The 25,662-nt window shown below is 53.9% G+C and overlaps 11 protein-coding genes across 11 annotated transcripts; 9 read left to right on the plus strand and 2 right to left on the minus strand.

Annotated features, from left to right (window-relative positions):
- The first annotated feature begins 865 nt into the window (after positions 1-865).
- Positions 866-3,076, plus strand: BO72DRAFT_176870 (dicarboxylic amino acid permease agtA). The gene is made up of 5 exons (XM_040939441.1): positions 866-1,207; positions 1,267-1,324; positions 1,378-1,384; positions 1,438-1,598; positions 1,649-3,076. Exons 1-5 carry the CDS (start codon positions 1,072-1,074, stop codon positions 2,961-2,963), a joined length of 1,677 nt encoding a protein of 558 aa, XP_040805715.1. The 5' UTR covers positions 866-1,071; the 3' UTR covers positions 2,964-3,076.
- Positions 3,077-3,527: 451 nt separating this feature from the next.
- Positions 3,528-4,805, plus strand: BO72DRAFT_474432 (oxidoreductase domain-containing protein). The gene has a single exon (XM_040947261.1). The coding sequence runs from the start codon at positions 3,684-3,686 to the stop codon at positions 4,644-4,646; it is 963 nt and encodes a 320-aa protein (XP_040805716.1). The 5' UTR covers positions 3,528-3,683; the 3' UTR covers positions 4,647-4,805.
- On the minus strand, positions 4,299-7,123 carry BO72DRAFT_420437 (uncharacterized protein). The gene is made up of 5 exons (XM_040942715.1): positions 6,747-7,123; positions 6,556-6,659; positions 5,808-6,507; positions 5,046-5,761; positions 4,299-4,971 (listed from the first exon to the last, which is right to left on the minus strand). Exons 1-5 carry the CDS (start codon positions 6,819-6,821, stop codon positions 4,725-4,727), a joined length of 1,842 nt encoding a protein of 613 aa, XP_040805717.1. The 5' UTR covers positions 6,822-7,123; the 3' UTR covers positions 4,299-4,724.
- Positions 7,124-7,410: 287 nt separating this feature from the next.
- BO72DRAFT_176950 (intradiol ring-cleavage dioxygenase) lies at positions 7,411-8,808 on the plus strand. Its single transcript, XM_040939442.1, has one exon. The coding sequence runs from the start codon at positions 7,602-7,604 to the stop codon at positions 8,658-8,660; it is 1,059 nt and encodes a 352-aa protein (XP_040805718.1). The 5' UTR covers positions 7,411-7,601; the 3' UTR covers positions 8,661-8,808.
- A 639-nt stretch (positions 8,809-9,447) lies between these two features.
- On the plus strand, positions 9,448-11,285 carry BO72DRAFT_176972 (bZIP transcription factor). Its single transcript, XM_040939443.1, has 2 exons — positions 9,448-9,641; positions 9,735-11,285. The coding sequence occupies exons 1-2, from the start codon at positions 9,518-9,520 to the stop codon at positions 11,048-11,050; spliced, it is 1,440 nt and encodes a 479-aa protein (XP_040805719.1). The 5' UTR covers positions 9,448-9,517; the 3' UTR covers positions 11,051-11,285.
- Positions 11,286-11,583: 298 nt separating this feature from the next.
- Positions 11,584-12,468, plus strand: BO72DRAFT_491941 (uncharacterized protein; the record flags this gene model as incomplete). The annotated part of the gene is made up of 3 exons (XM_040948234.1): positions 11,584-11,703; positions 11,762-12,382; positions 12,436-12,468. 3 exons carry the CDS (start codon positions 11,584-11,586, stop codon positions 12,466-12,468), a joined length of 774 nt encoding a protein of 257 aa, XP_040805720.1.
- A 1,669-nt stretch (positions 12,469-14,137) lies between these two features.
- BO72DRAFT_491942 (FAD-binding oxidoreductase) lies at positions 14,138-15,730 on the plus strand (the record flags this gene model as incomplete). The annotated part of the gene is made up of 4 exons (XM_040948235.1): positions 14,138-14,320; positions 14,380-14,590; positions 14,671-15,430; positions 15,493-15,730. 4 exons carry the CDS (start codon positions 14,138-14,140, stop codon positions 15,728-15,730), a joined length of 1,392 nt encoding a protein of 463 aa, XP_040805721.1.
- Positions 15,731-16,500: 770 nt separating this feature from the next.
- On the plus strand, positions 16,501-18,365 carry BO72DRAFT_465125 (glycosyl hydrolase family 79 C-terminal domain-containing protein; the record flags this gene model as incomplete). Its single annotated transcript, XM_040946681.1, has 6 exons — positions 16,501-16,712; positions 16,788-17,026; positions 17,089-17,229; positions 17,337-17,575; positions 17,631-17,963; positions 18,024-18,365. 6 exons carry the CDS (start codon positions 16,501-16,503, stop codon positions 18,363-18,365), a joined length of 1,506 nt encoding a protein of 501 aa, XP_040805722.1.
- A 1,222-nt stretch (positions 18,366-19,587) lies between these two features.
- Positions 19,588-20,412, plus strand: BO72DRAFT_524143 (pectin lyase-like protein; the record flags this gene model as incomplete). The annotated part of the gene is made up of 3 exons (XM_040949839.1): positions 19,588-19,758; positions 19,825-20,051; positions 20,114-20,412. The coding sequence occupies 3 exons, from the start codon at positions 19,588-19,590 to the stop codon at positions 20,265-20,267; spliced, it is 552 nt and encodes a 183-aa protein (XP_040805723.1). The 3' UTR covers positions 20,268-20,412.
- An 834-nt stretch (positions 20,413-21,246) lies between these two features.
- BO72DRAFT_368476 (putative carboxylesterase) lies at positions 21,247-22,869 on the plus strand (the record flags this gene model as incomplete). Its single annotated transcript, XM_040940886.1, has 1 exon — positions 21,247-22,869. The coding sequence occupies one exon, from the start codon at positions 21,247-21,249 to the stop codon at positions 22,867-22,869; it is 1,623 nt and encodes a 540-aa protein (XP_040805724.1).
- Positions 22,870-23,579: 710 nt separating this feature from the next.
- On the minus strand, positions 23,580-25,371 carry BO72DRAFT_395529 (uncharacterized protein; the record flags this gene model as incomplete). The annotated part of the gene is made up of 3 exons (XM_040941998.1): positions 24,981-25,371; positions 23,732-24,915; positions 23,580-23,655 (listed from the first exon to the last, which is right to left on the minus strand). Coding segments are annotated over exons 1-3 (1,644 nt in total), but the record flags the coding sequence as incomplete, so codon positions are not given.
- Between the last annotated feature and the right edge of the window lie 291 nt (positions 25,372-25,662).

The following is a 25,662-nucleotide window of genomic DNA, read 5'->3' on the forward strand; positions in this document are numbered from 1 at the left end:
ACCAGGAACCGGTGTATATTTTTTTTATTAATCTTTTGGTACAATCTATGACTGTTGATATCTGACCGAGATGACTTTATCACTATGTTTCACTGTTTTCACCATGGCCATCTTCTGGTTCACTTTAGTAATGCTATGTATGGATAGATGCGGCCGTGACGATCGCCTACTGTTTTAGGCACCGAATCCGTGCGAAGTCTTGCCCTCGTGTCTTGGCCATGATAAAGTTTCTTGGGTGCCAAGCTGGCTATCGCTCCAATTTACCAGGAAGTCAGAGAGTTTGGTCAGGTTACACTGATAGAGGGGAGAGGGGCGCAATTGGGAGACGATTAGTGGGTGAGATGAGTAATGGGCTGTGTGGGCGGGATATTGTGAACTGGTACAATGATAAGCGGCGGCGGCGGATGACGATAAGCGGTGCTTGGCGGGATAAGCAGAGGCAATGCATTGGGTAATGCCAATCCTGCCAAGCCCGTTCCCCGCGGGGTGTGATTAAAGCCTGACAGAGAGCCGTGGTTGACGGGAGGAGAGAAGAGGAGAGAAGTCTTCCACATGAATCTATCAACAAATATCCTCACGTTCGGGGACTGTACAGGAATGCGCACGATCTGAGAAGCTGGAACAGGCAATATATCAATTCCTTCAAATGCAGCCAGCATGCGAAGTGCCAAGGGATCCGCCTCGGGTCCAGACCACACCAACCAGTGAATGGTTGCGATAATGCAAAGAGAGGAAGTGCTTACTTTGGTGCAGTGCCTCGTGGATGGGACGAGCCGCGGAGAGGGAACAGGGGCCGACGCCTATCATCGGCTGTCCAGTACGGGCTAACTACGGGCAGGCAGATGTCATATCATATCATATCCCACCTTCCAATGTTACCTCCCCCGGCCTGAAGATCAGCCTAGTTCCTAACAGTCGCCGCGCTATTTTCTTTTTCTCACCTTCCCCCCCCTGCTCGACCTTCTCCATCTCTCTCTTTCTTCTTTTCTCATTCTTTTCAACCTCTCGTTTCTTCCTCCTGTTAAAGACTATCACACAAACTCACGGTCTACACTGCAGCTATCTCCTCAGATGGGCTACAGAGAGGAGCCCCTCTTCAAAGAGGGCTATGCGACCGATGTACTCACAGCGGAAGAGAGCACAATCCAAGCTCCTGGTGACAATGAGCTCCATCGTGCTCTCAAGGCCCGCCACATCACCATGATCGGTACGACCCTGTTCTGTCCAGCTGCACATGCCATTGGGAAACTAATCCGGGGTCTCTAGCGATCGGCGGGGCGATTGGAACAGGTCTCATCATCGGAACAGGATCTGCTCTTGCAAAGTAAGTTCTTTCCCGAAAGCTGTGTGCAGAGAGTGAGCTGACATTTTCCTCAGAGCTGGTGTAGGTGACTGCTTGCTCCGAATATCACAGATTAACATCTGACGCGCATCTAGCCGGCCTCTATCCTCATCTCTTACTCTATTGTCGGTCTTGTTGTCTACATGGTCATGTGTGGTCTGGGAGAGATGGCTGCCTGGCTGCCGTTGTCTTCGGGCTTTACTGGTTATGCTGTTCGATTCTGCGACCCGGCACTGGGCTTTGCTATGGGCTATACGTACGTTGAGTTTAATTTCTACCTGTGTCCGTTGCACTGACAGCAAGCAGGTACTGGTTCAAATACATCATCGTCACCCCCAACCAACTCACCGCAGGCGCACTTGTCATATCCTACTGGATCGACAAAGAACGAGTCAATCCGGGCGTATGGATCACCATATTCCTCGTTTTGATCGTCTCGATCAACTACTTCGGAGTGCGCTTCTTTGGCGAGTTCGAGTTCTGGCTCTCGTCCTTTAAGGTTGTTGTGATTCTCGGGTTGATACTGCTGTCTTTCATCCTCATGCTCGGGGGCGGCCCGGACCACGACCGCAAAGGGTTCCGCTACTGGAAGAACCCCGGTGCATTCAACACCTACATTGACGACGGACCAGCCGGTCGGTTTTACGCCTTCTGGGCGACCATGGTCTCTGCCACGTTCGCCTATCTGGGCACCGAACTGGTAGGTGTGACGGTTGGCGAAGCGGAGAATCCCCGCAAGACCATCCCCAAGGCCATCAAACTGACCTTCTACCGCATCGTGGTGTTCTACATTCTCAGCGTGCTGCTCGTCGGCACTTTGGTCCCGTACGACTCGGACGAGCTCATCTTCGCCACGAAGCAATCCTCCTCGGCCGCCGCGTCGCCGTTTGTGGTTGCCATCGTGCTCGCCGGGATTCCTGTCCTCCCGCACATTCTCAACGCCTGTATCTTGCTGTTTGTCTTCTCCGCTGCCAACTCGGATCTCTACATCGCTACCCGTACCATCTACGGGCTAGCCAAGGAGAACAAGGCCCCTAAGTTTCTGGCCAAGACCGACCGGCGCGGTGTGCCGATCTACGCACTGGGGGTGTGCGCGGCAATCGCGTGCATCGCGTACATGAACGTTTCCTCCGACTCCAAAGTAGTGTTCGGCTACTTCGTCGACCTCGTCACGATTTTCGGACTGTTGACCTGGGTCTCGCTGCTGATCACGCACATTTACTTCGTGCGGGCGCGCAAGGCCCAGAACGTGCCTGTCAGCGACCTGGCGTACCGCGCTCCATTCGGGGTGTATGGGTCCTACGCCGCGTTAGCGTTTTGCATCCTGATCTGCCTGACCAAGAGCTTCGACGTGTTCACGCACAACAAGAAGTGGGGTAACTTCAACTACAAGACCTTCATCACGGCGTACCTGGGCATCCCGCTGTATCTGTGCCTGATCGGCGGGTACAAGCTAGTGACGCGATGCTCCGGGGTGGATCCGTACCAGGCGGATCTGTGGAGCGGGAAGGATCAGGTGGATGCGGAGGAGCGGGAGTATTTGAGGCGGAAGGCGATGATGGAGGAACAGCACCAAGGGGCGAGTTGGTTCTATCGGAAGTTTGTGGCGTGGTTGTTCTAAGTGGAGGGAGTAGTCAGTCATATGTGGAGGAGCAACATGGGGTAATGAGCTATGACATTTGTTTCTACTTAGGAGATAGTAATGAGAGTTCTGGAGTAGTCTAGATGAAAGAATTTGCATGACTAGTACGTAGTGCAGTAGCAAATCATTATCCCCGCCTATTTCCGAGAATTGTGAAGTCTAGGCAATTGGCAGATGAATTGGCAATGCAAGACACACATACGTAGTCCAGGCTGTTGTGGGACCGAGGGGAATAACTCCGACCCGGGGGGCTGCAGCTGCAGACTCCGACGGGGAGATGGTGTGTGCCTACTAGCCAAACCCGCTTCCGTTTCAGACGCGGCCCCCAAACAGTGAGCAGCTCCCAACATCCGACGGTGGTTTGCTGCTTCTAATCGCCGGCTAACCCCGCTGGTCATTTTTCTCAGCTCCAATGCTCCACTGCCCGCTCCACTGCCCGCTCCACCACTGCGCCACTATTCACAAAGTATACTGGCTATGCAATGAGGTATATAAGCCTGTGTATCTCCTCAGGATTGCGTTCAGTCTAATCTATCCAACCTAGGAACATCACCACCACCACTACCAATCCTCAAACAAAGACTACGTCCAAAGCAAAACGGCAATTACTATACAACCACCACCAATCTTCAAACACAACATAACACAACCCAACCCAACGACACCGCCAAACAACCACACCCCCCCAAACCCCCGAAAATGCCTTCACAAAAAACCCTCTTCCTCCTCGGCGGCAGCGGCTACATCGGCACCCAACTCCTCCAGCAAGCCACGCAGCCCCCCCACAACTTCACGACCATCCGGGCACTCTCGCGCACCCCACAAACAGACACGCACCTCACCTCCCACGGCGCGACCCCCATCCGCGGCGACCTGCGCTCTCACTCCACCATCACGACGGAATCGCGCTCCGCGGACGCCGTGATCTGCCTCGCGACCGCCTACACCTTCGGGCAAAGCGCCTCCTACGACGAGCTCGGCCTCCCAGAGGACATGGCCGCGCTGGACGCCATCGCCGCCGGGTTATCTGGGAGCGGAAAGCCCCTCGCCCTGGCGAGTGGAACGCTGCTGTACGCGCCGCACCCGGAGGGGCAGGAGACCGACGAAACGTCGCCGGTGGACGCGAACCCGATCAACACGCGCTCGAAGACGGACGCGTATGTGCTTGCGCTGGGGGAGCGGCACGGGTTCAAGGCGATGAGTGTGCGGCTGGCGCCGTTTGTGTACGGGCGGGGCGGGAGTGGGCTGGGGGCGTTTATGCGGCAGGCGCACGTGACGGGGTCGTTTGTGATGGTGGGCGGAGGGGGGAAGTGTACGACGACGGTGCATGTGGATGATGCTGCTAGTTTATTCTTGTTGGCGATCGGGAGGGGTGGGGCCGGGGAGACGTTTAATGCGAGTGCCGAGACGAGGGTGACGTTTTCCGAGATGTTTGGGGCGTTGGCGGAGGTGCTGGGGGTGCGGGTGGTGGATTTGACGGAGGCGGAGGCCAGGGAGAAGCTGGGCGAGATGGTGGCGAGGTTCTTGGGGACGGAGAATCGCGCGTCCGGGGACAAGGCCAGGAGGGTGCTGGGGTGGGTGCCTTCCGGTCCGGGGGTGTTGGAGGACATTCGGTCGGGGTCGTATAGGGAGTTGGCTCGGGAGTTGAAGGGAAATTATTAGGGAGTGGCGTGGCGATGGTTTCGTTGATTATTCTATATGGAGGTCTTTGTTGCTAGTAACTACGTTGAGTGACTAATGTCACACGGCAGCCCTCGCGGCAGCCTGTCTTGCAAGATACATCAACCGCTTGACCAGGCACACGGTGAAATAGAACGGCGGAAAGCGCCCCCTTATGCCTGACGACTCTTTCTTGTCCAATCCTACAAAAATATCCACCACGGTTTGCAGCAGTTGGATATCGTTCGCGTGTGACGGCGCCGTGGGGTAGGTGATGAGGAATTTGAAGAGCGAGAAGACGCCGGTAAGGAGGAACTGAGCGTAGATCCTTGGTCATTCAACGTCAGTAAGGAGTAAGGGTATATACAGACAAAAGAGCGAGGATGGGAGCACGCAACGTACCAGAAAGTATGCCAATTGAGAAACTCCCGCGTCCGACAAATGTAGACAAGAATTGACCGGGATTCTTGATGGAAGAGCTCGGCACTGGATGGCAGAATCGACCAGCTGGGATTACTCCTGCTGCTGCCGACAGTGCCGCTCGCCCCGTGGATCTTGCCAACAAGAAAATAGAACTCCAGATGGAGGCATACTCCCCGCAGACTCAGGTCGTGGAAGGTATAGTTGGGTGCTGTCTCCGTGGCGAAGAGGTCCGGCCAGCAGCTGACCGGGAATGTGGCCTTGAGGTCGGTGAGCTCCTGATCCAGTTCGCGGATGTATTGCAGGCGACGCGCCTCAGGCTGAGCTCGAGCATGGTCGGAGTAGAGCAGATGATAAACCTTGGATTTGAGGAGGGAGAGTCGGATGTCCGAGGGAAAGAGGAGTTCGTCGTTTGAAAGTGGCCGCGAGAAGAATTGGTGGTCGGAGGATGACAAGACATAGTTGTCCGGGATCTGCAGTTCGCAATCCACGTCGATGAAATGCGGCGAGCAGTTGTAGCGAATGACCATATTCTTATCTGCACCGTAGCAGAACCAGAAGAGAGCCCGGAGGTGTCTCCCTTCTGGTTCGTGGATGACGGAATATCGATGACCGCCGAGGCTCAAAATCATTCGAGTAGCTAGAGATAGTAGCATTTGACCTTGTTCAACTTGAGCACCTGGCATCACGTAAGTCATCTGCGCAAGTCAGCTGCATTCCTCTTGAAGACTCCAGGTGGCATACGATCAAGACAATAGCCTCCAGGCTCCTAATTGTGGGCTTCTCCATCAGGACTCTGGGCACGAGACACAATGCAGCCTGGATGTAAGCATCAGGTTCAGCATCGACGAAAGCCGGATCGAGCCGATGCATTACACTCATCATCGCAGTGAATGCAAAAAGACATGCTAGCTTAGCTGCGGGAACGGTGCCATCTTGGTGATCCAGTATACCCTCCTGAATCAATTTGCTCAACGCATCAGCATTTGCAACTGGAAAGATAGAATAGAGCCCGCTCCTGGAATAGTGATTTATGGAGTGTTGGACCAGAGGCGTGGGAGGCCATTTCGGTGAAAGTGACCGTTTCGGACCTGTCCGTTCCTGGAGACCCTGAAATTTGAGAGACTGTGCCGCTTGGGTAAAGAAATGGTCGAGATCGATTGAAGAGCCGGTCTTCTCATAGACCGTAGAGAAGAACGACGATCGTTGAACGGAGCCGGCTTTCCCCACTCCGCAATGAGCAATTTCTCCTTGAAATGTTCCCAGAGAAGCGTCTAGATCGTAGCTGTCTGGAAGGTGGTCCAGAGTCATCAAGCAAAGCCAAGGGCTCTCTGAGATGTCATCGGAGTTACTTCGCTCGCTGCAGTCCGTGGGGGGCGAAGACCGGTGGACGGCCAATTGCGCTTCTAGGTCACGTATTCTCGCTCTGGCATCCTGGAGCTGACTGCCATATCGATTAGTGCTGGAAGATAGAGCTGGCGCCAGTACTTACTCTCGAAGACTTTTTCGGGACAGGTCAGGTTGATCTGTGAAGGTGCACGGCACGCCGGCAAGACAACACGTCTCACAGCTAGGCTGGACGTTATCGCAGCGAATCTAAAACACCCTAGGGTCAGCACCTGATTGCGCTAATGCCACATCCGCTTGATGCAGAGTAACCACAAGATGAACGCAATTAGTAACCTTTCTCTGCCTGCACAAATCACAAGCACTTCGGACCCGACCACCAGCACGTTGAGACGAAGATTGACCACTCATGCTAGCGGGATATCATTAGCAAACCAGGGATCTGATGGATCCACTGCAACGTTTTTGATCCTGGCGACACAGATTCCCTGAATGACTCCGGGTTGCTCAGTCATCGGCACCTCAATTCCGACAGGAGTTGTGTGTTGCCTGGACCGCGGGGGAGGGACGAAGGTATACTAAAAAAAGTCGACTTGACTGGATTTGGAAGCGGATGACTCAGCGGCATTGCTTGCGCCGATACTTGCAAGGGTTTCAAGCTGGGATCGACGCGGGGGAAAGCATCCATGGATGCAGCCTAGTTGTAGAGGGTAGGCGGAAGTGTCGATCGTGGAGGAAAGGGCCCGAGACGCGGAAGCTGCCAAGAGCCAAGTCCGACACCGGATCCACATCCCGCCCAGATGCTTCATCTCGAATTCTCGATTAACATGTCTCCATCAATCACAGTCCCCCATTTCGTCAGCCAGGGCCTCCCTGACCTGCAACTGATATTGTTCTCATCGGTTTTATCTGTTCTGCTACATCCCAGTGAGAGCATACCCAGAACAACCAGCCAAGATTGCCCACGACGACGATGACGCGTTCATGGGGTCCGCGGAGCGGCATTGAGTACTGCAGCAACAAGACGGACAGTGAAGTCCATTGCATGGACACTGGAATCCATGATTGCAGGAGTCCTAGATCACGGAGTCCGATATAAAGGTCACGTCCATGGTCTTCGAGGGATTCAATTCCAGCAACCATTCCACACTCTGATCGTCCTTCGAACCCCTTCGTCTCAATCAATTCAAAATGCAGATTCTCCAGCTCAAACGAGCCATTGCACTCTCGCTGGCCGGATTTGCCATGGCTCATCCTGGTGCTCATGAGCCTAGCTCTTTCACCGATGTCTCCAAGCGTGCGTTCCTGCACAATGCCCACCGGAGCCTAAGCCAATGCGCTGGACAGCTCGAGAAGCGAGGCGTGCATGAACGAGCTGCTTCCCGTCGCGCAGCCTTGTTCGAAAAGTACAAGAAGCGCTCCCTCGGTCTCCGCGATACGGAGAAGGTGGTGAACACTTCGCACCACTCCTCCCTCCAAGTGACGCCCAACACTTCTGAGTCAGAGCTGTTTTCGAAAGACCCAGTCTGCATCCTCGCTCCGGAGGGTGAAGTCGGTCCCTTCTGGGTGAAGGGTGAGCTTATCCGCCACGACATCTCCGATGGAGAAGCCGGCGTCCCCATCATCATGGACGGTCAATTCATCGACATCAACACCTGCGAGCCCATCCAGGATCTCTACTGGGACGTCTGGAACTGCAACTCTACCGGTATCTACTCTGGAGTCCAGAGCAGCATGAACGGCAACGGCAACGACGCCTCCAACCTCGACAAGACTTTCCTCCGCGGTATTCAGAAGACCGACGCGGACGGTGTTGCTGGATTCAAGACTGTTTTTCCCGGACACTATTCAGGCCGCGCGACTCACGTTCATGTCATCGCCCACGTGGGCGCTCAGGTCCTTCCCAACAACACGCTGACTGGGGGACACATTCCCCACGTCGGGCAGTTGTTTTTCGACCAAGATCTGATCTCGCAGGTTGAGGCTACCTATCCCTACAACACCAGCACGGTGGCTATCACCGAGAATGCGGATGATCACGTGGTCATAGTTGAGACTGAGGATAGTGACTCCGACCCGTTCTTTGAGTATGCTTTGTTGGGTGATTCGATCGAGGATGGCATTTTGGCTTGGATTACCCTTGGCATCAACGTTACCGCAAGCCATGACTCCAGCGCCACTTGGGCTTCAACTCTGACCTCGTCTGGTGGTGTCACCAACGAGGACTCTTCCAGCGGTGTGGACATGTAACAGTTGACATCATTTCGCACAACTCCGGATGAGGACCTTCATTATGGCGGTTACTATCCACCTGCCTTCGACCAAAGGCAGTGAGTGATGTTGACCTTCAAGCGATATGGGGATGAGCTTTTTGCTTCGATGAATGTACTTCTTACGTACCGGAAATTAGTTAGCACAGAAGCCAAAATTATTTCTTCGATTTTGGTCATCCAATTGAATCTTTCTGAGAGAGTTCATCTCGTAATCTCGAATGAAGCCTAGCGTGTAGTGCGATGTTCAAGCGCTCGGTTTTAATGGGCTATCGTTCTCAGAGGAGTGCGTTCATTCGAGCGCCGGGTGGGGCAGTGTGTTAAAAGCTCCATTTTAGGAAAAGATAAGCTGAGCCTCAGCTTGCTTGAACCGGGGTTTCAAGCTATGACAGGCACGTTCTGGCGATTTGTCTCGATAAATTGAACTGTGGACGAGTCGGTCGGTCCCATTGCAGGTCATGGCCAATTGGCCGTCGGGACGTCAGCCGTGGAAGCTGCTCGCATGGCTGCAGAAAGGATATCACCATCCCAGTATTGAGTGACAGAACAGGCTACATGATCAAGAGTGGCTAAAATAAATGGAAAGAGGAATGTGCCAGCGGAGTGTAATTGCGCGTTATAGAATAGGATTGAGGAATAACTGGAATTGGGTGAGGGACATGTATAGAGGGGGGAATTGGCACTAGCATTATTCGGGAAAGGCGCGATATGGCTGACATCAGCCATGGTCTGGCCGCCGCTTCTTCAGACCTCGTCTGACGATTTCACAACAAGCGCCCTACGATAACCCCTCATACTCTCGCTTCCAAGGACTGCCCCTGATTAATTACATACGCAATGCCGATGCAGACCCGGGGTTCCACAGAGCCCACTGACAGTACCGGAAGTGCGAAACGGAAGCCCGTCCGCCGCGACCCAGAGAAGAGGAGGCAACAGAACATTCAAGCTCAGAAGAAGTACAGTAAGCGCACATCACTGCTGACTTTGGCGCCTGGTGTCTGATTATACACAAACCCTGGATCTTGTCAGTACTGATTTGCTGTTTCTCTTTCAGGAGAAAAGCTTCGCAAACGCCTAGAGAACCTCGAGGCACTCGCAGCGTCGGCTGCGCAGAATCATGCGGTTGAAAGAACAGCAGCTGTGGAGATTGACGCCTCGGAAGCGGCCGTAGCGCATGGACCTTCGACCTTTCTGCCCCACATCGCTGCAAATGGAATTCCGGCCTCTGAAGCCCCGAGAATACCAGTTCCTTTTCCATCTGCGGTGTTCTATAGAGACCCATGCCCCTCACTGGAAGACTTTTCAGCAGCTCTTCCCTTGTGGGAACCTTCAACATATGTCACTAACCTCGATTGTACCTCATCATCGCTGTCGGAGTTCGACCCCACGATCTATGCACCATTGTCGGACAATCTGTCTGTACCTAGCATCTGGGATGCTTCTGTAGAGGCTTCACTTTCCGACGATCTCTCGTCTGCTCCCAGCTTAAGGGATTTCACCACTAGTGTCCCGCAATCAGACAAGCCTGCATCAGCATTGAGCATAGTGGGCACTGAATCTCAATCCAAACCGTCCTTTCTCGTCCCAGACAATCATGGCGATAACACCGGTGCTTCAAACTGCATCATCGCCGTGAAATGCCGCTGCCCCAAATCTCACATCCGTGTTCAGACCCAAAGCCCCTATTCGTTTCGCTCTGGCGAGATTCGTATCGTCACTCTTGAAGCCGGTGCGCCAGCTGCGGATCCATATGCTAACCACATCCGCATTGACCCAGTCTGCACCGTGACAGCACTGTACACTCTTGGAATACAGATCGGTGTCAACGAATCAATGCTTTGTGCCGATGAGTCGTTCTCGCCGTTCTACCGGCCCAGCGCGTCCTCCGCGGATGACCTGGTTAAGGCAAACATGGTCGGCACTGTACAAAGAATATTCAAGACCCTGAAACCGGACCTGCGGCCAAATCGTGAACAGATCATGATTGAGCACCACCCTTATATTGACATTCTGCCTTTCCCAACGTTGCGAAGAAATCTATTGCTCCGTCAGGCTGATCTGGATGAGGATGAGTTCATGGATGATATAATTTCCGGCTTGGTCTGCTGGGGAGGCGCCGGTATGGGGAAACGGGACAGACAAGACTCGGTTGGACGTCATCCAACAGGCACACCGTGGGATTTCCGCAGTTGGGAGGCCAAAGTCTGGTTTTTGAAGAAGTATTGGGCACTGCTGGGCGGTGAAGATGGAGAACTTGTGCGGCAAAGTGAGTGGTGGCGAGGACTCAGGGGGGAGGACGAGGAGGTTTTTGATCAAAGTGATTCGACGTCAGAGGACTCTCCGCTATTTTACACAGCCCTAGGGATCTGACCATGCAATTTTAAAGGCAGCTCGGATTGAGGATTAAGCATCGTGAGTTGACAATGCAAAGGGGCCAAAAGGGGACAATAACTTGATATTATCTGGATACAGCTGCCTTTAGCAAGCTCGTGCAACGGCGGTGGACTCATCCTCAGCATGTGGGCACAAGCACCAAAGATGACTGCCTTGATAGGTTCGCAGTCAATTGGGCTTTCTACCCAGTCGCACAAGGTCAGATTCGGGAGCTTCAAGACCTGCGGGATCAGGGATGTTCCTCAGCTCATATATGCTCCGATGCGACCGTCACTATCCGGGCACTCCATGAAGACGCTACACAGACCGCTGCAGGATTGCACCCGGGCCCCGTGCGGCTGTGCTGCAAATTGTAGACACTAGCTTCGTACTCAATTAGGCCGTCTATTATAAGATGGTCAGCTTACCAGCTGGCATGACTTTGGTCGGAGTCAGTTTCATCCTGCATGCAAATTACAATAATGGCAGATTTATCACTTTGTTCATCCAACGCCAGACCAAGGCTTCTCATGCTCAATATTGTCTTCATCGTGCTCATGACATTGTCTACCATCGTTCGAATAGCGAGCAAATCCATCGCCGAACACCCACAGTGGTGGTGGGATGATCATTTCGCCATCCTCTCTCTGGTATGAGGTCCAGGCATATGGTCCAACGCAGACCAATTAATTTATATATTGCGCACAGCTGTCCGAAGTGCCTTACCTATCCCTCATAATCCTATGGCTCAGAATCGGCCTCCGTTACTACCCCAGCGTCGGGTTTCCGTACCTCTTCACGTCTTTGTTCTTCTTCAACGGGGCTATCTGCTTCACTAAACTGTCCGCCATTCTCTTCTACGCCCGCGTTTTCGGCCTGAATAATCGCGTCTTCCGGATTCTCCTGTGGGTCGCGGGCTCTCTCATCGCGGGCTGGCTTGTATCCGTCTGGATAAGTACAGTGTTCCAGTGTCGACCGATTGCAAAAGCATGGGATCCCACGCTGCCGGGCACCTGTTTTCAGCTCTACCCCTGGTACGTATCGACAGCGAGCCTCTCTTGCCTGATAGACCTCTATGTTCTCCTCCTCCCAGTCCCGCTTATCATCTGCCTCAAAAGAAGTTTCCGTCGCCGCCTTGTCGTCCTCATTACCTTCTTCATGGCCTACTCGGTTGTCGTGATGTCTATCATACGTCTCGTCGTGATAGCCCAAGGCGATCCGTGTGGATCCGCCAAGTTAATCTGTGCAACGATGGAGTACGCTCACTGGGCTGTCCTCGAAAGTGCTATCTCCGTTATCTCGATCAATGTACCGAGCGGCATTGCACTTGTGAGGGCTGTTCTTAAAAGGCGAGGACGCATACGGGGCTCTGACAGCTCCAGGATCCCCAGCAACTCACCCCGACCAATCCATAGAAGGGTCTACAACGAAACGTCGTGTGTCGACCTTGATCATGAGGAAGACCTAAGCGAGGCAGTTACAGAGGTAGAAGACCTACATGATGTGGACATCAACACAGCCATCTGCCTCAGGGAGACCAGGCTGCCGAAACCAATTCCTCCAACTTGACCTGATGAACACCACTCATCCATCTTAGCAGAGCTGTTTTCAAAAGGTTCCATTTAGTCAACACCAGTATGCCAGCCATTGCTTTCTAGATAAAATAAAATAAGATAAATTCTAGAAGTAATCACCAAAAAAAAAAAGCTCGCCCGCCATCGCGGGCTACGAAAACCCCCCGGGTGTTTTCATACCGGTGAATCCCGAAATTGGTAGAGCCAGCGTCTGGAAGTGCCAAGGCCGGGATTTGAACGCAGGACCTGGGGCGTTTGCCTCTACGATCAGCCAGTGTGTTCCCAAGTACGCCACAGGCCCTGCTGGTTGCCAGATGAATACCGACTGTGAAACATATGTCTTGTTTTGGTTTCCCTGCCGGGAAGGCGGTGCGGTGCATTCTCGGGAATGCGAGCTGTCGGGGAAAGACCCACCGTGCCCACCTGGCAGAACTTTGTGCTCTATACCGCCTTTGTATTATCGTCGAACAGGGCTGGGGTCATACAACTTGCACTTGGCAGTTCTCAGAAATCACGTCTTTGTTGCCATCACGACTAAATTTATGGCTCGTTGCAAATGTGTATTATCTAGTCATGCTTATTTTTTCGATGAATGTTCCTGGCACTGTCTGCAGGACATGGTCTCCACGCTAAGCTGCGACAATATATTTTTGACCAGCTTGATCAGTTTTTTGCTTCTATTTTTGTGGCGTCCTCACGGTTGCTTGTCCTGAACTACAAAACTCGAAACGCCTATTACGAACATGGTCCCTCATTACTCGTTCAAGCCTCCTTGACAGAGTCTCACAGTCTCCAAATGCCGGCTTGCTGTGCTACGAGATTTGCTCGCGCAGGAAGACGTGACGGAGTCAAGCATGCAGCTGCAAGAAGGTTTACCATTCGAGACCAAACCGAAGGCTGCTGCTTCTGAGTCTGCGCAGTAAGCTGATGGCTGCATTTTCTACAGGCAAGTTGCTTCGAATTCTCCTTGTGCCAGGGCAAATTGACTTAAGGGAATAATTTTGGTAGTGGTTGGTTCAGATCTCCACCTTCTCAATTCTTACATTGATATAAGGAAGACTTTGTCCGGAGTCAATCTAATTTGCTAACAGGTGCGACTGATCGATAGGGACGGTGATTTATCACCAGCGAAGCCTCCTTTGATCATCTATTCGGTTCAGTGCGCAGCAAACGATCACTACAGCTCGGTCACAGTATCACGGATCATCATCTCGCAATTCCTATAATCTGTGTCCTGCCATTGGGTATATGAAGCAGCTACTCTCTCGCCTTCGATTCTACGCCTCGATTTCGGTTCTCAAGTATTGGACGACGCTATCAGCAGTATGAGATAAGACCCACTTGAAGCTATACAAAGCAAGTACTATAGGGGGGTCAGCTTACTACATCTTACGGTTCGCCTGAACACGTCAACCCCACCTCGAATACATAAGCCGGTTGTAGCCTTCTCACTTGATTTCGTCCATGCCCCATTTTTTTGCACTTTCTTCTCTCAACCATCTTCTCAATCATGTCCGCTCATGTTTCGGCCCAGCTTCCAGCTCTGCAGGCTACGGTTGCACCACACTGCAAGATTCTGCAAGACCCCGAGTCCTTTGAGTTCTGCCAACGTCTGAGGCGCTGGACTGATATTGACCATCAAACCCCGACTGCGATTATTCTGCCAAGCACCGAAGAAGACTGTTTCAGAACTGTAAGCCCTCGGTAGCAAGACGCCCGACCCTTCGGCAATATGTGCTGATGTTGGTGCAGGTTCAATGGGCGCTTCGTTCCTCCATCCCGTTTGTACCTACTTGCGGAGGCCACAGTGCTTGGTCTACGATCGGCGAGGGTGGCGTCATCATTGATCTGAGTAATTACGCTCATGTTTCGGTAGATGAAGCAGCAAGAACAGCCACATTAGTTGGTGGGGTTCTGTCCAAACAGGTGGGCCTGCGCCTCGCGGAAGCAGGGCTATTTACAGGTACCCTACTCGGTTACAATGCCTTTTTTCCCTAGGCGTTTCTCTCACTCAGTGCTGATGCTGACGTGGATTCTATCTAGCTCTCGGAAACGGCAACACCGTCGGCGCGATACCGTACTTCCTCGGCGGAGGAGCGTCCATCACCTCCTCCATCACTGGTTTCGGCTCTGATCAGATCATTTCGGCGCGGGTCATCACCGCTACAGATGGCGGAACACTAGTGGAGGTAACGGAAACCGAAAATCCGGATCTTTTGTGGGCGTTACGCGGTGCCGGCCAGTTCTTCGGATTAGTAACCCAGCTGACCGTTCGTGCCCATCCACTCTCTTTGCTGCGAAAGCAGGCAGGCCTCATATGGGTTGGAGCATTTGTATTCCCGCTGGATCGCGCGGCGGAGGTCGCTCGCGTGATGAAGCCACTCATGGCGGACGGACAGCATGCGACGGCTGGCTTGATGATGATCATGGCCCCTCCGCCGGCTCGCGTCCCGTCGCTGGTTATTTCGGCGCGTTACACGGGTGACGAGGATCCCCATATCCCCTTCGGACCGCTGTACGAGCTGCAGCCAGTGATGGTGACCGGAGGGGAGTTGCCGATCCAGAATGCAAGTGATGCGCGAGAGATCCTGTGCGCAAAGGGTGACTTAAAGCAATTTGGCGTGGTGGGCCTGCACGAGTTCAATGTTGATGCTTTTGCAAAGACGACTGCAGTGTGGAAGAGAATGGTGGATGAGTGCCCGGATGCAATCAATACTGCGTTCAATTTCCAATGGGATGCAAGGCCTGTCAAGGCGCCTGATGTGGATTCGGCTCAATCGCTGCATGATATTCGCTACTGGCAGTACGCGTCTCCTCTCTGGTGACTCTTGAGTGAGAATGCTGACTTTGCCGGGTTGATACTAGGAACAATTTGATCTGGCATACAGACGCGGCCAAACGCGGTAAGGTGGACAGCTACAATGAACAGTGCATCGCCATCATGCGTGGGCCGGACGAGTCGCGGTTTGTGGACTTCCAAAATGGGACCCGGACTGGGCCCATCGAGAGACGGTACCGCGGGGAAGCGCGACTCGAGAAGTTGCGGCGCTTAAAACGAGAGTGGGATCCTGAAGGGAATTTTACTCGGCAGTTGCTCGATTGAGCGTTCGGGTAAGCCTCCTGTTGTGACGGGCGCCTGGGGAGTGTGAAGAAGACGGACGGATTCTGGTCTATCTGAAAGAAAGTTAGTCAGAAGTATACTACAGCAAAGACAATTACATTTCTGATTTGTATATTGGTATTGGACGAATAGTGGCTAATTCGAAAAGTACAAACTTGAGGTCTCTGATATGGATACGTACTGCGCTGTACGCCACGTGACTCTCCTCGTGTTTTTACCTCCACCATCTTGATCGCTTTTCCTTCATCAATCAAGCAAGCACCCCCCACCACTGTTTCCAGACAGAGAGGCTGACGAACACCTTGTATGAGCTGAACGGCTCTTTCACAGACTCCATGTTCAGATTCAATGCTCTAGGCCTTCCGTGTCAGAAGAGGACTGATCTACAGACTGCCTCGTCCACAATACACCCCACGTGCGTCATTGTCGGCATTAGGCACAACCGTGACAGGCATCGGCTATCGAGTCCTCCAACTCTCACATAATCTTCATACGCCGACAATGCGGGTGATCAAGCATTGCAGACCATCATGTGGTTCGGCTTGTGCTTGGAGCTGGACGGGGGGTGTTATTGGAGGAAAAACCGCCGGCTGAGAGAACGACTGGAGTTTGCACTCGGGACGAGATCAACCGAGTGAACGCAGGGCCATCATACGCAGATACACAAATACGCAGATGCATGCGATGCTTCGTCGGGACAAAACTATTGTTGTCTGCCGTGTGTCTCTTATCGCCTATCTACAATCTTCACTATGAAGGCCTTCTCTCTATATCTGTTACTCACGCTGTGTAATCTCCTGCACCTGGGAGGCTGGGCAATCGCTTCTACGGTGTACAATGTGACCAGTACAGTTTCGCTGGCTCCTGCCTCGTCTCCTCGCCCTGAGAAGCCCGTGCATGATGCTGACTACCATTCCTTCTCCATTGAATTCTGCTATATTGTGGACTACGCTGGGAATGATACGTAAGCCCCCTTTGCAACTCAGAAAGGTGGAGTGAGCAAGCATGAGACTAACTCTTAGCTGGATCGCTTCGACAGACATCCCAACCTGTTCTCGCGCCAGGTCATTCAAAACCTCAAAGATATTGCTGGCAAGGCTCCCATCTTCCGGGTGGGCGGAAGTACGCAGAACTCGGCGGTTTACTATCCTGACCAGACAGAGGCGTTGATTGATCCGTTTGATTCCATTGCCTCCAGCCAGCCGCGTCACTCGTACTTTGGCCCGGCGTTTCTGCAGTCCTTTCGGCAATTCCCCGCTGGCTCTAAGTATATCTTTGGTAGCATCGCCCCACCGGAATGCAGATGGAGGGTGAAGAATGCTGATGTGGAAGACTTTCAGGACTGAACTTTTTCAATGCTGAGAACGAAACCCTGTTTGATGTGGGGGATGGATTGGCGCAGTGTGTTCTCGAGGCTCACGCTGCCTATCACGCCATTGGGGATGCGCTTTACGGATTCGAGATTGGTAATGAGGTCGATTGTGCGTTTGAACTCTTTCCCCATCCACAGTTCTGTTTCTTCTTCTTTCGATTGTGTAACGCCGTGATTCACTTCACTAATTGATTGACGTGGGGGCGGCATATGCAGCATGGGCCAGAGGCCAACGACGACCGGCGAACTGGACAATCCAAGACTACGTCGATCAATGGAACGAGTATGCATCGGCTATCAGCAAGAATCTCACCCAACATGATGCGGATCAGCTGTTCCAGGGATGTGCTTTTGAAGCTCCGCGCCATGTCACGGCGGCAACGGACTGGAACGTGGCGAATGCCGAAGCGGACGGGATGCGTGCGGATAAGGCGAAGAGCGTGGCAGACCATGAGGTGAGCTGTCCCTTATACTTGGGTTGAAAATGTTAACTGACCATCGGGATCTTAGTACATGGGTGCAGCCTGTGACTACACCGGGGTGGGCCCCACGATCGCGACGACGATCTTCGACCGGACAAATGTGTTGTCGCGGGTGTGGTATCACGACTACCTGGGCAACGTTACCGCGGCCTCAGACATTCCGTATGTCTTGGGCGAGACCAATTCAATATCATGCCAGGGCGCGCGGGGCATCTCGGACGTAATGGCGGCGGCGGTCTGGGCGGTCGATTACGTGCTGTACCTCTCGTCGCTGCGGGTGGAACGCGTGCATTTCCACATGGGCACGCGATACCCCTACGCCAGCTGGCTGCCTGTGACTTTCAACGAGACGGCACCCACTGTGTTCCCCATCTATTAAGCTGCCCTGTTCAATGCCCACGTTTTCTCCGGCGGCAACAAGCAGACCGAGGTGCTGGTCAACACCACCGACTTCGGCGCCTACGCTGTTTATGACAACGGCCAGTTGGAGTCGCTCGTCGCGGTCAGCCTGTCGGTGTGGAACTCCACCTCCCCTGCGGCCCAGCGGCCATACACGGCGCTTGAGTTGCCGGCGGCCGGCTGGGAAAATGCCAAGGTGATGAGATTGACCAATCCAGGCGTGGACGTGGCCGCCAACATCACGCTGGCGGGTCAGTCTGTGAATACGCAGGGCGAAATCGTTGGCATTGCGGAGTATGAGAAGGTGCAACGGAGGAAAGTCTGGGTTGGAGCTGGGGAGGCTGTGTTGATCAAGCGAGGATGACGTGGTATCGAGCGAAAATTGGCCAGTAACTGCCGAGGAGAGGGGAATTTAGAAGTGTAACCATTGTGTTGCTGGTAGAAGCGTAGGTAGAGACCTCTTGGCAGATGGGAGGCGTCAATCAGTAATCATGCAGAGGAAAATTTAGTCATAAGAAACACCCAATTGTGTTTATCAAGCCTCACAGCAGACTTCTCTTTCTGGACACGTCGTATCTTTAGTTATTATCGTGGTAAAGAGTCGCTCCAAGAGTGAATTGAGGACTTGTGCTTACCGTTGCAAGGATGCTTCTGAGCAAGGAGGGGACCCAACGACCCAACGGTGGAGGGTAGGGAAGCACACCGAGAGAACCTTGGAGGCAACTTCGCTTCTGTTGCAGCAGGCATCTTGAACAGCTCACCACGTGACCACCGTCGCGGCTTCATTTTCACCTTCACCTTCACCTGTCAACTTCCGTGATCGCTTCACGGTCCTTCCACCGATTTGGCGGATCTCACACCACCACTTCAGCCCATAAAGGTTGACAGTGTAACATCAGCAGCGACGCAGTACAGTAACGGAATGAACTTGCCTACACACTGTTCTCTGACTATGCGAAAGCGATCCGGGGTCTGTGCTCATATCTGAAGCCGTCATCCGAACCGGATTCTACAACTGAAGCACAGGGACAACTCGTACATGGAGGATTTATTCTCCACCGCAATCCTGCGCGTGAGATGAGACGCGGGAACTTCCCCCTGGTTAATCGAAATGGGCATGCGTAAGCATCCTGTCGGGTTGCAAGCCCAGGCGATGATTACGCCTCACACGGGTCGGCGATTGAATGTGTCCCCTCGGGGGATCATGAACCCGGTGCGAGTAGGAGAACCGACTGCCAGACTCAGTCTGTGATTGATCCTGTCAACAATGGAGACGGCCTGTGCCATTTGTTGGGTGAAGAGACCCCCTGTGGTGTCTCGTGGATTGGCGTACGCGGGTTGTGTTATGAGTGATGTCGATTAGGACCTCTCGAAGAGGGAGAAACGAGACATATAAAGGGACTAGGTATGATTGCCCGTGAATGAGGCATCCCCAAGATAGCAAGTATTGTGACTGAATCTCAACCACATATTGTCCCAGATGTATCCCTTTCCAGTCGTCTCCGTGATATGGGCGGTATCTGCCACTGTTGGCGCGCAGCTCTCCGGCAGTGTTGGCCCCTTGACCTCCTATTCGGACAAGGCGAATGCCAAGATCTGTGATATTTCCGACTACGGGGCGGTCGAGCGGCTCGCTCCGCAACGTGATCTGGGATACGGTCATCCAACACGGGGGCAGTTATCTGCTCAGCCTGACCGGGTTTTGGGGTGACCAAGGTGATGGAGACGGGCTCGAGGTGTATAACCTAACTTTTACGGTACGTGACTGGACTTGATTGTCTCCGTATGCAAGAATGCTGAGAATCGCGTGTGACTTGATTTAGAACTGGCATGGATATAACTCGGACAATTCGCGACCCACAATCCGATTGCTTTGCTCTGTGAATGATACATGCGCAGATATTGTGGTGGACGACGTCGCTCTCTGGACTGATAGCGGCGATGATGTCACCTGGACCTGCGAGAATGCGTTTGGCAGTGGAGCTTATTTGGAGTCCGATGGCCATGCTGGCGATTCCTACACGACCACCACGACCATTACCGCCACGCCGTAAGTCTGAATCCTGGTTGCACGGGTCTTCGGGACCACTGAGATCAATTGGCGCTCATTAGGACGTATTCAATCTCGACGATGGCCAATGACCTAAGCACCCCATTCCCTTCGACCCAGTCCTTTACGATCTCGACGGTTCCCACTTCATTCTACCCGGGCGCCACCCCCATTTCATCCTTACTCAAGCTAACCACCGCCGGAGGCCTGGCTTGAAAGCATGGTGTCTCACATGGTTAGGATGATTGGATGTAGTCGAGACACCCTGAAGTGGAGAGTGAAACGGCAAGATGTCCAGGAAGGTTAGTTACTGGTGGGCCTTAGGGGAGGGTTTGGGGGTCACGCGTGGCATTCAAGAAAGAGCTGTACAGATTACTCATTATTTAGGGAATTGGATAATAGGTCGCGGTTCAAGTGTCATGACTCGAACTCTATTCTCTTGTCCATTATGGGCTCCTGGAACTCCCTTGCTAGCGAGTCATGATAAGAGACCCGGAAAGAGTTGTCCAACATAATTGGTGGAATTATGACCCTCATTCAGTCATCCCAATCATGGCTCAAGATGTCACAGACATCAGCAATGAGCTGATGCTATCAATCAGGCAAGGCAGGTATACTCCTAGTGACTTGAACCGCATTGCAATCAAACAACCAAACAAACAGAAAAGCAAGCCAGGTACGGCCTCAGGCTCCACACTTCCCGCCCCCGCAAAGCGTTGGGCGGCGACTAAACTCAATGCGGTACGGATGTCATCTCCCGCCATGCCCCCCCACACATCCCCTTGTGCATCCCCCACGCATCTCATCTACTTCATGCTGTTAGTATAGTTCATGCACATCAATAGCCGTGCAGATGACGCTTTCCCTGGCAGATGCCGCTTCCCCAGGAAGATGGCACTCGCCTCGGGCTAATCTACCCCGAAGTACTTCAGCGCTCAAAGTATGTTGAGCCACTGTGTGAGAGGGCTTGTTATGAATACTGCCCCCAAGACCTCATGCTTAACTGCACCCAGAGAGATTATTATGAACCGTGTGCTCATCAATTGACTGCGTCTCTGGTCCCTCGAATCCACCATAAAAGTGCTGTACTGTGCTGTGGTGTACCCATTAGTGGTATTCAGGCTTTCCAGACATGCCCCTGCGCCGGGACGGCGTGGGGCTGAGCCGTCACTGGCTTGGCCGCGTCGTTTATATGATGCTTGGTTGCTCTGCCTACCTCGGAACAGCTACGGCTCAGACCCTCCAAGTGGACCTTGACTACGGCTCATTTGAGGGAAAGCTCTCAACGATCAGCAACATCAGCTATTGGGTTAAGATCCCCTTTGCGGCGCCTCCGACGGGGGAGAACCGATTCCGCGCGCCGCAGCCACCACTTAACGTATCCGGTGTGTACGACACTGACCTCAGCTTTCCGCGTTGCCCACAACTTGGAGTGAACGGATCGGAGGATTGCCTGTACCTGGGGGTCTACTCGCGACCCTGGACCACGGGCCAGCCGCTGCGACCCGTCTACGTCAACTTCTTCAGCGGCGGGTTCGTCCAAGGATCGGCCTCGTCGGGCCCACCGGGGCTGAACGCCGCCTCACTCAAGGTCAGCGCGGCCAACGACTTTGTGGGCGTCGGCCCCAACTACCGCACGAATGCCTTTGGCTTCCTGCCGGGAAGCGAGGTCTTCGAGGCCGCCGACGCCGACCTGAACGTCGGCCTGCTGGATCAGCAGTACGCGCTAGAGTGGGTGCAGAAATACATCCACCTCTTCGGGGGAGACCCTGGAAATGTGACCCTCTGGGGCACTAGTGCTGGTGGGGGTAGCGTCGTCGCCCACACGATCGCCCACGACGGGCAGACTCAACCCCCTCTCTTCCGCCGCGGCATTATGGATAGCCCTTACTGGCCCAAGACCTACGCCTATAATGCCCCGGAGTCGGAGGCTATTTTTGACTCCTTGGTCATCCTGACCAACTGCTCCTCCTCCGACACGGCTGGTAATAGTAGTACTACCACTGCCGGCAATGGTCAACTAGCGTGCTTGCGTGCCCTCGACGTGGACGTCCTCAATGCCGCCGCCTACACCATCACCAAGAGCGACAAATACGGCCCCAGCATGTTCACCTGGGGCCCCGTCATCGAGCCAGACACCGGGTTCCTGACGCAAACGCTGAGCGAGGCCGTCCAAAACCAGCGCCTCAACGGCGAAGCCTTTATTGCCACATACGCCCAGTTGGAAGGGGAGTACTTCCTACCCTCTGCCCTCAACCGCTCCACCTCGTCGGGCGACCCGCCGCTCAACGACACGGTCGCCGCGTTCGGGGTATGGCTGACGGAATTCCTCCCTAGCCTCAATACCAGCACGCGCGCCCGCCTGGAGACCCTCTACCCGGTCGAGGGTGCCACCGAAACCATCGGGGCGTACAACCAGACCTGGGTGCGCGCCGAACTCGTCTTCCGCGATCTCGTGCTCGCCTGCCCGGGCCACTGGATTGCTGGAGGAGCGAAGACCGGTGGTTACCAAATCGAGTACACCATCCCGCCGGCCAACCACGGCGACGAGGCCCAGTGGTGGGCCGGCGTTGAGCCCATCCAGGCGGAATACCCGCTCGTCTACGAGGGCTTTGCTGGTGCTTACGCCTCTTTTGTCCAGACGGGTGATCCCAATGCCCATAAGCTTACCAACGACACCCAGCCCGCCCTGCCGGAACTGCGCACAACACAGGAGGAGTTTGTCGTCACCCTCGAGGGTTTCGAGAAGGTCGCCCTCGATTACCTTCCGGCGCGCTGTGACTTTTGGCTGGATGTGGCGCCGTCTATTCCTGTGTAGGTCTCCATCCTGCTTAGCGAGGATAGGCCAAATGAACTTCTGTGAGACGGCTGAGGGGAGGAATATCATGTCACCCTGACTATGTGTGTGATCGCAGTCTACTGCGGGTAGCCTTGATGTCTCCCTACTATAAGTTTACTGCAGTACAGTACTTCCGATTTTGCTTGTAGAAACTGTTTCCGATCACAACGAACGCTGGATACACGCAAAATACTCACACCGTGACAATGGGTTTGTTTCAGATTACGCTTGTTTCACTTGATTCCATTTAAATAATTAGAGTCAAGGTCAGCGTAGGGGTTACTTTAGACCTTGCGCGTCCAAATTGGATGCGCCTACTCCAGATGCTCATGGCCCCTGCGCATGATATCACGTGCTCATCATCGCGCCTTCAGCTTTCACCTTCCCGGTCGCTTCTCGACCCTTTGATCAAATCCTCAACGCTTCGCCCACCTATCCCGTTTCCACACACACTCACGGACACCCTCATCCCCTGCTCAAGAGCGGATCGACTCCTGCTTTCTTGCTGCCTTGGTCTGTACTCTACGGAGCAATTCCAGCATTATAGCTGTCAGAAAAAGATAAGCCATTGAGTGGTATTTTTGTCGCTTTCTAAATTTTCTCTGGGACGGAGGTCCAGGAGATCAAATCATCGATGCTCAGCATCTGTTCTCCTTGGCTTGAACCGCACAATTTTCGTCCTAGAATGCAAATTTCAACTGTACGCTGGGAACAGCCGTGGAATTTGCCGGCATGGAGAATGTCACATTCCAAAACTCGAAGTTGCTGAATAACGATTAGTATGTTCCGATTTGACATAAGATACCAAAGATAGAAGGTGATGTGGCGGAAGAAGACTCACTGAATAACCTCACACGTGCCGCCCAGGAGCCCGCAGAACGAGATCTCGGGAACGGGATCAACAGTACCGCCTACCACCTTGATCGCGAGCCCGTCTACATCCTCAAACCCGGCGATATCACGCTTCGCGCGGAGGGGGTTCGAAGCCAGAACGAATGTGAAGGTGCTCGACGCGTTGCCCAGCGGGTAGGTCAGATTCAACGCGTAGGGGGCGACGTCGGCTACCAGGGCTGTCTCCTGCGGATAGAGGTTGAAATACCCGATCGAGGCGTCAGGGCGGAGCCACTGCACGACTGCTGGGCTGAACGAGGTTGAATCCTCAGAGAATCCTCCTACGACGGACTGATTGAAGGAGGCCGTTCCGATGGTCAGGTTGCGTGACAGCCAGGTGGTGATGTTGCGCGGTTCGAGATCCGCCGGCGGTGCGTAGGCGTGCCCGGTGTAGGTACGTTGCTCGTCCTCCGCGAACCCTTCAAGGCGTGAGCGAGCAGCAGCAGGTACGAGGGTCCGATGGAACTCTGACAGAACGGCGATGAGCGGCGCGATCTCGAAGTCGTCGGCGTGGGCCATCGTCCAGACCGGTGAGGTCGCATTAGGGAAGACATGCTCCTTGTCGACAAGCGACCACACCCACAGCGACATGATGGCCACGTACTTGTTCATGTCGTAGCCGTACGACCGATCCCACGGCCCGGCAAAGTTGCGCAGGTTGGCGTTCCACAGCTGCGACTCGTAGCCCCATATGCTCTCGATCACGCGGGGCGCCTGCTGGCCGATGGTGGCGTTGGTCGCGCCGAGGTACTTCGCTGCGATGGTGAGGGCATACAGCGAGACTCCGGCATAGGTCGGCCCATTAAACTCGGAGAGCGTGCCATTGCGGTCGAACAATTCCAAAAAGGCGCGGGCGTCGCTGTCGCCTGCGGCTGTCATATTGGCATTGCCGAACTTGCGTCCCGTCCAGGACCCCACCACCGTCCGCATCAGCCAGGCGTTCGAGTACGCGGGGTACAGATTGTCGCCATCTACGCCGCCAACGCGGTAAGTGTCACCGACGGTGTTGTTGTACAGGCTGTCGAGGATCAGCTCTTGCATGGAGCTGGGGAGTCGGTCTCCGAATTCCTCGTAGATGACAATCAATGCCGTCCCGATGAACCCGCGCCAGTTGGGGTCCCATGAATTATAAATCTTGCCACTGTCAGCACTCTCGCGTGATCTCTCAGCAGATGATCGTCGGTTGGGTATGTACTCACAACAGGAGGATAAGCCGGCGTCCCCACCGTCGGTTGTTCCGGGTACTTGGTGTAATCCCCATACCACTGCACTGAGACATTCTTCTCCTGACCTCCGATGACATTCTGCAAGATTCTCACCGCTTCCTGGCGATCCTCCCCTCGATCACGTTGCAGCAATCCCGCCGCATACCATACGCTCGACCGGGTCTCATGTGGCCCGGCCGCGAGCGGGAAGTAGAAGTACCGGAGATACGCGGCAGCAGGGTCGTAGATCGCATCTTGGATGACCATCGACTCGTCGAAGAGATTCTGTGCAGAAGTGCTGAGGTTCACGGCCAGCGCGGCGGTGGCACCCAGCAGACCCAGCCCGAGAAGTTGAGCCCAGTTTGTTATAAAACGCATTGTCGACGGTCCTCTGTTTGGGGGGGGGTATCCGTACCGTGGATTCAGTAACTGATTCCTGGCTGGAAGCGCATCCCTGTCATTGACGGTACTTTATAGTTAGTACTTCCACCGGAGAAATTTCACCGGATTGCACCGCGATGGCCGGAAATACTGTTGGCGTACGATGATCTTGATTATCCTTGGACCAATGATGCCTTGCAGAGGTTCAGCATGCGGGGCGAAAGACCAACCCTAAGCGGGGCGCGATAAGATAAGCCCCCCATATTACCCAGCCGAGGTTGTTTGTGTAGGTGTT

Source organism: Aspergillus fijiensis (genome assembly GCF_003184825.1).
Source record: "Aspergillus fijiensis CBS 313.89 unplaced genomic scaffold BO72scaffold_4, whole genome shotgun sequence".
Taxonomy (NCBI): Eukaryota; Fungi; Ascomycota; class Eurotiomycetes; order Eurotiales; family Aspergillaceae; genus Aspergillus; species Aspergillus fijiensis.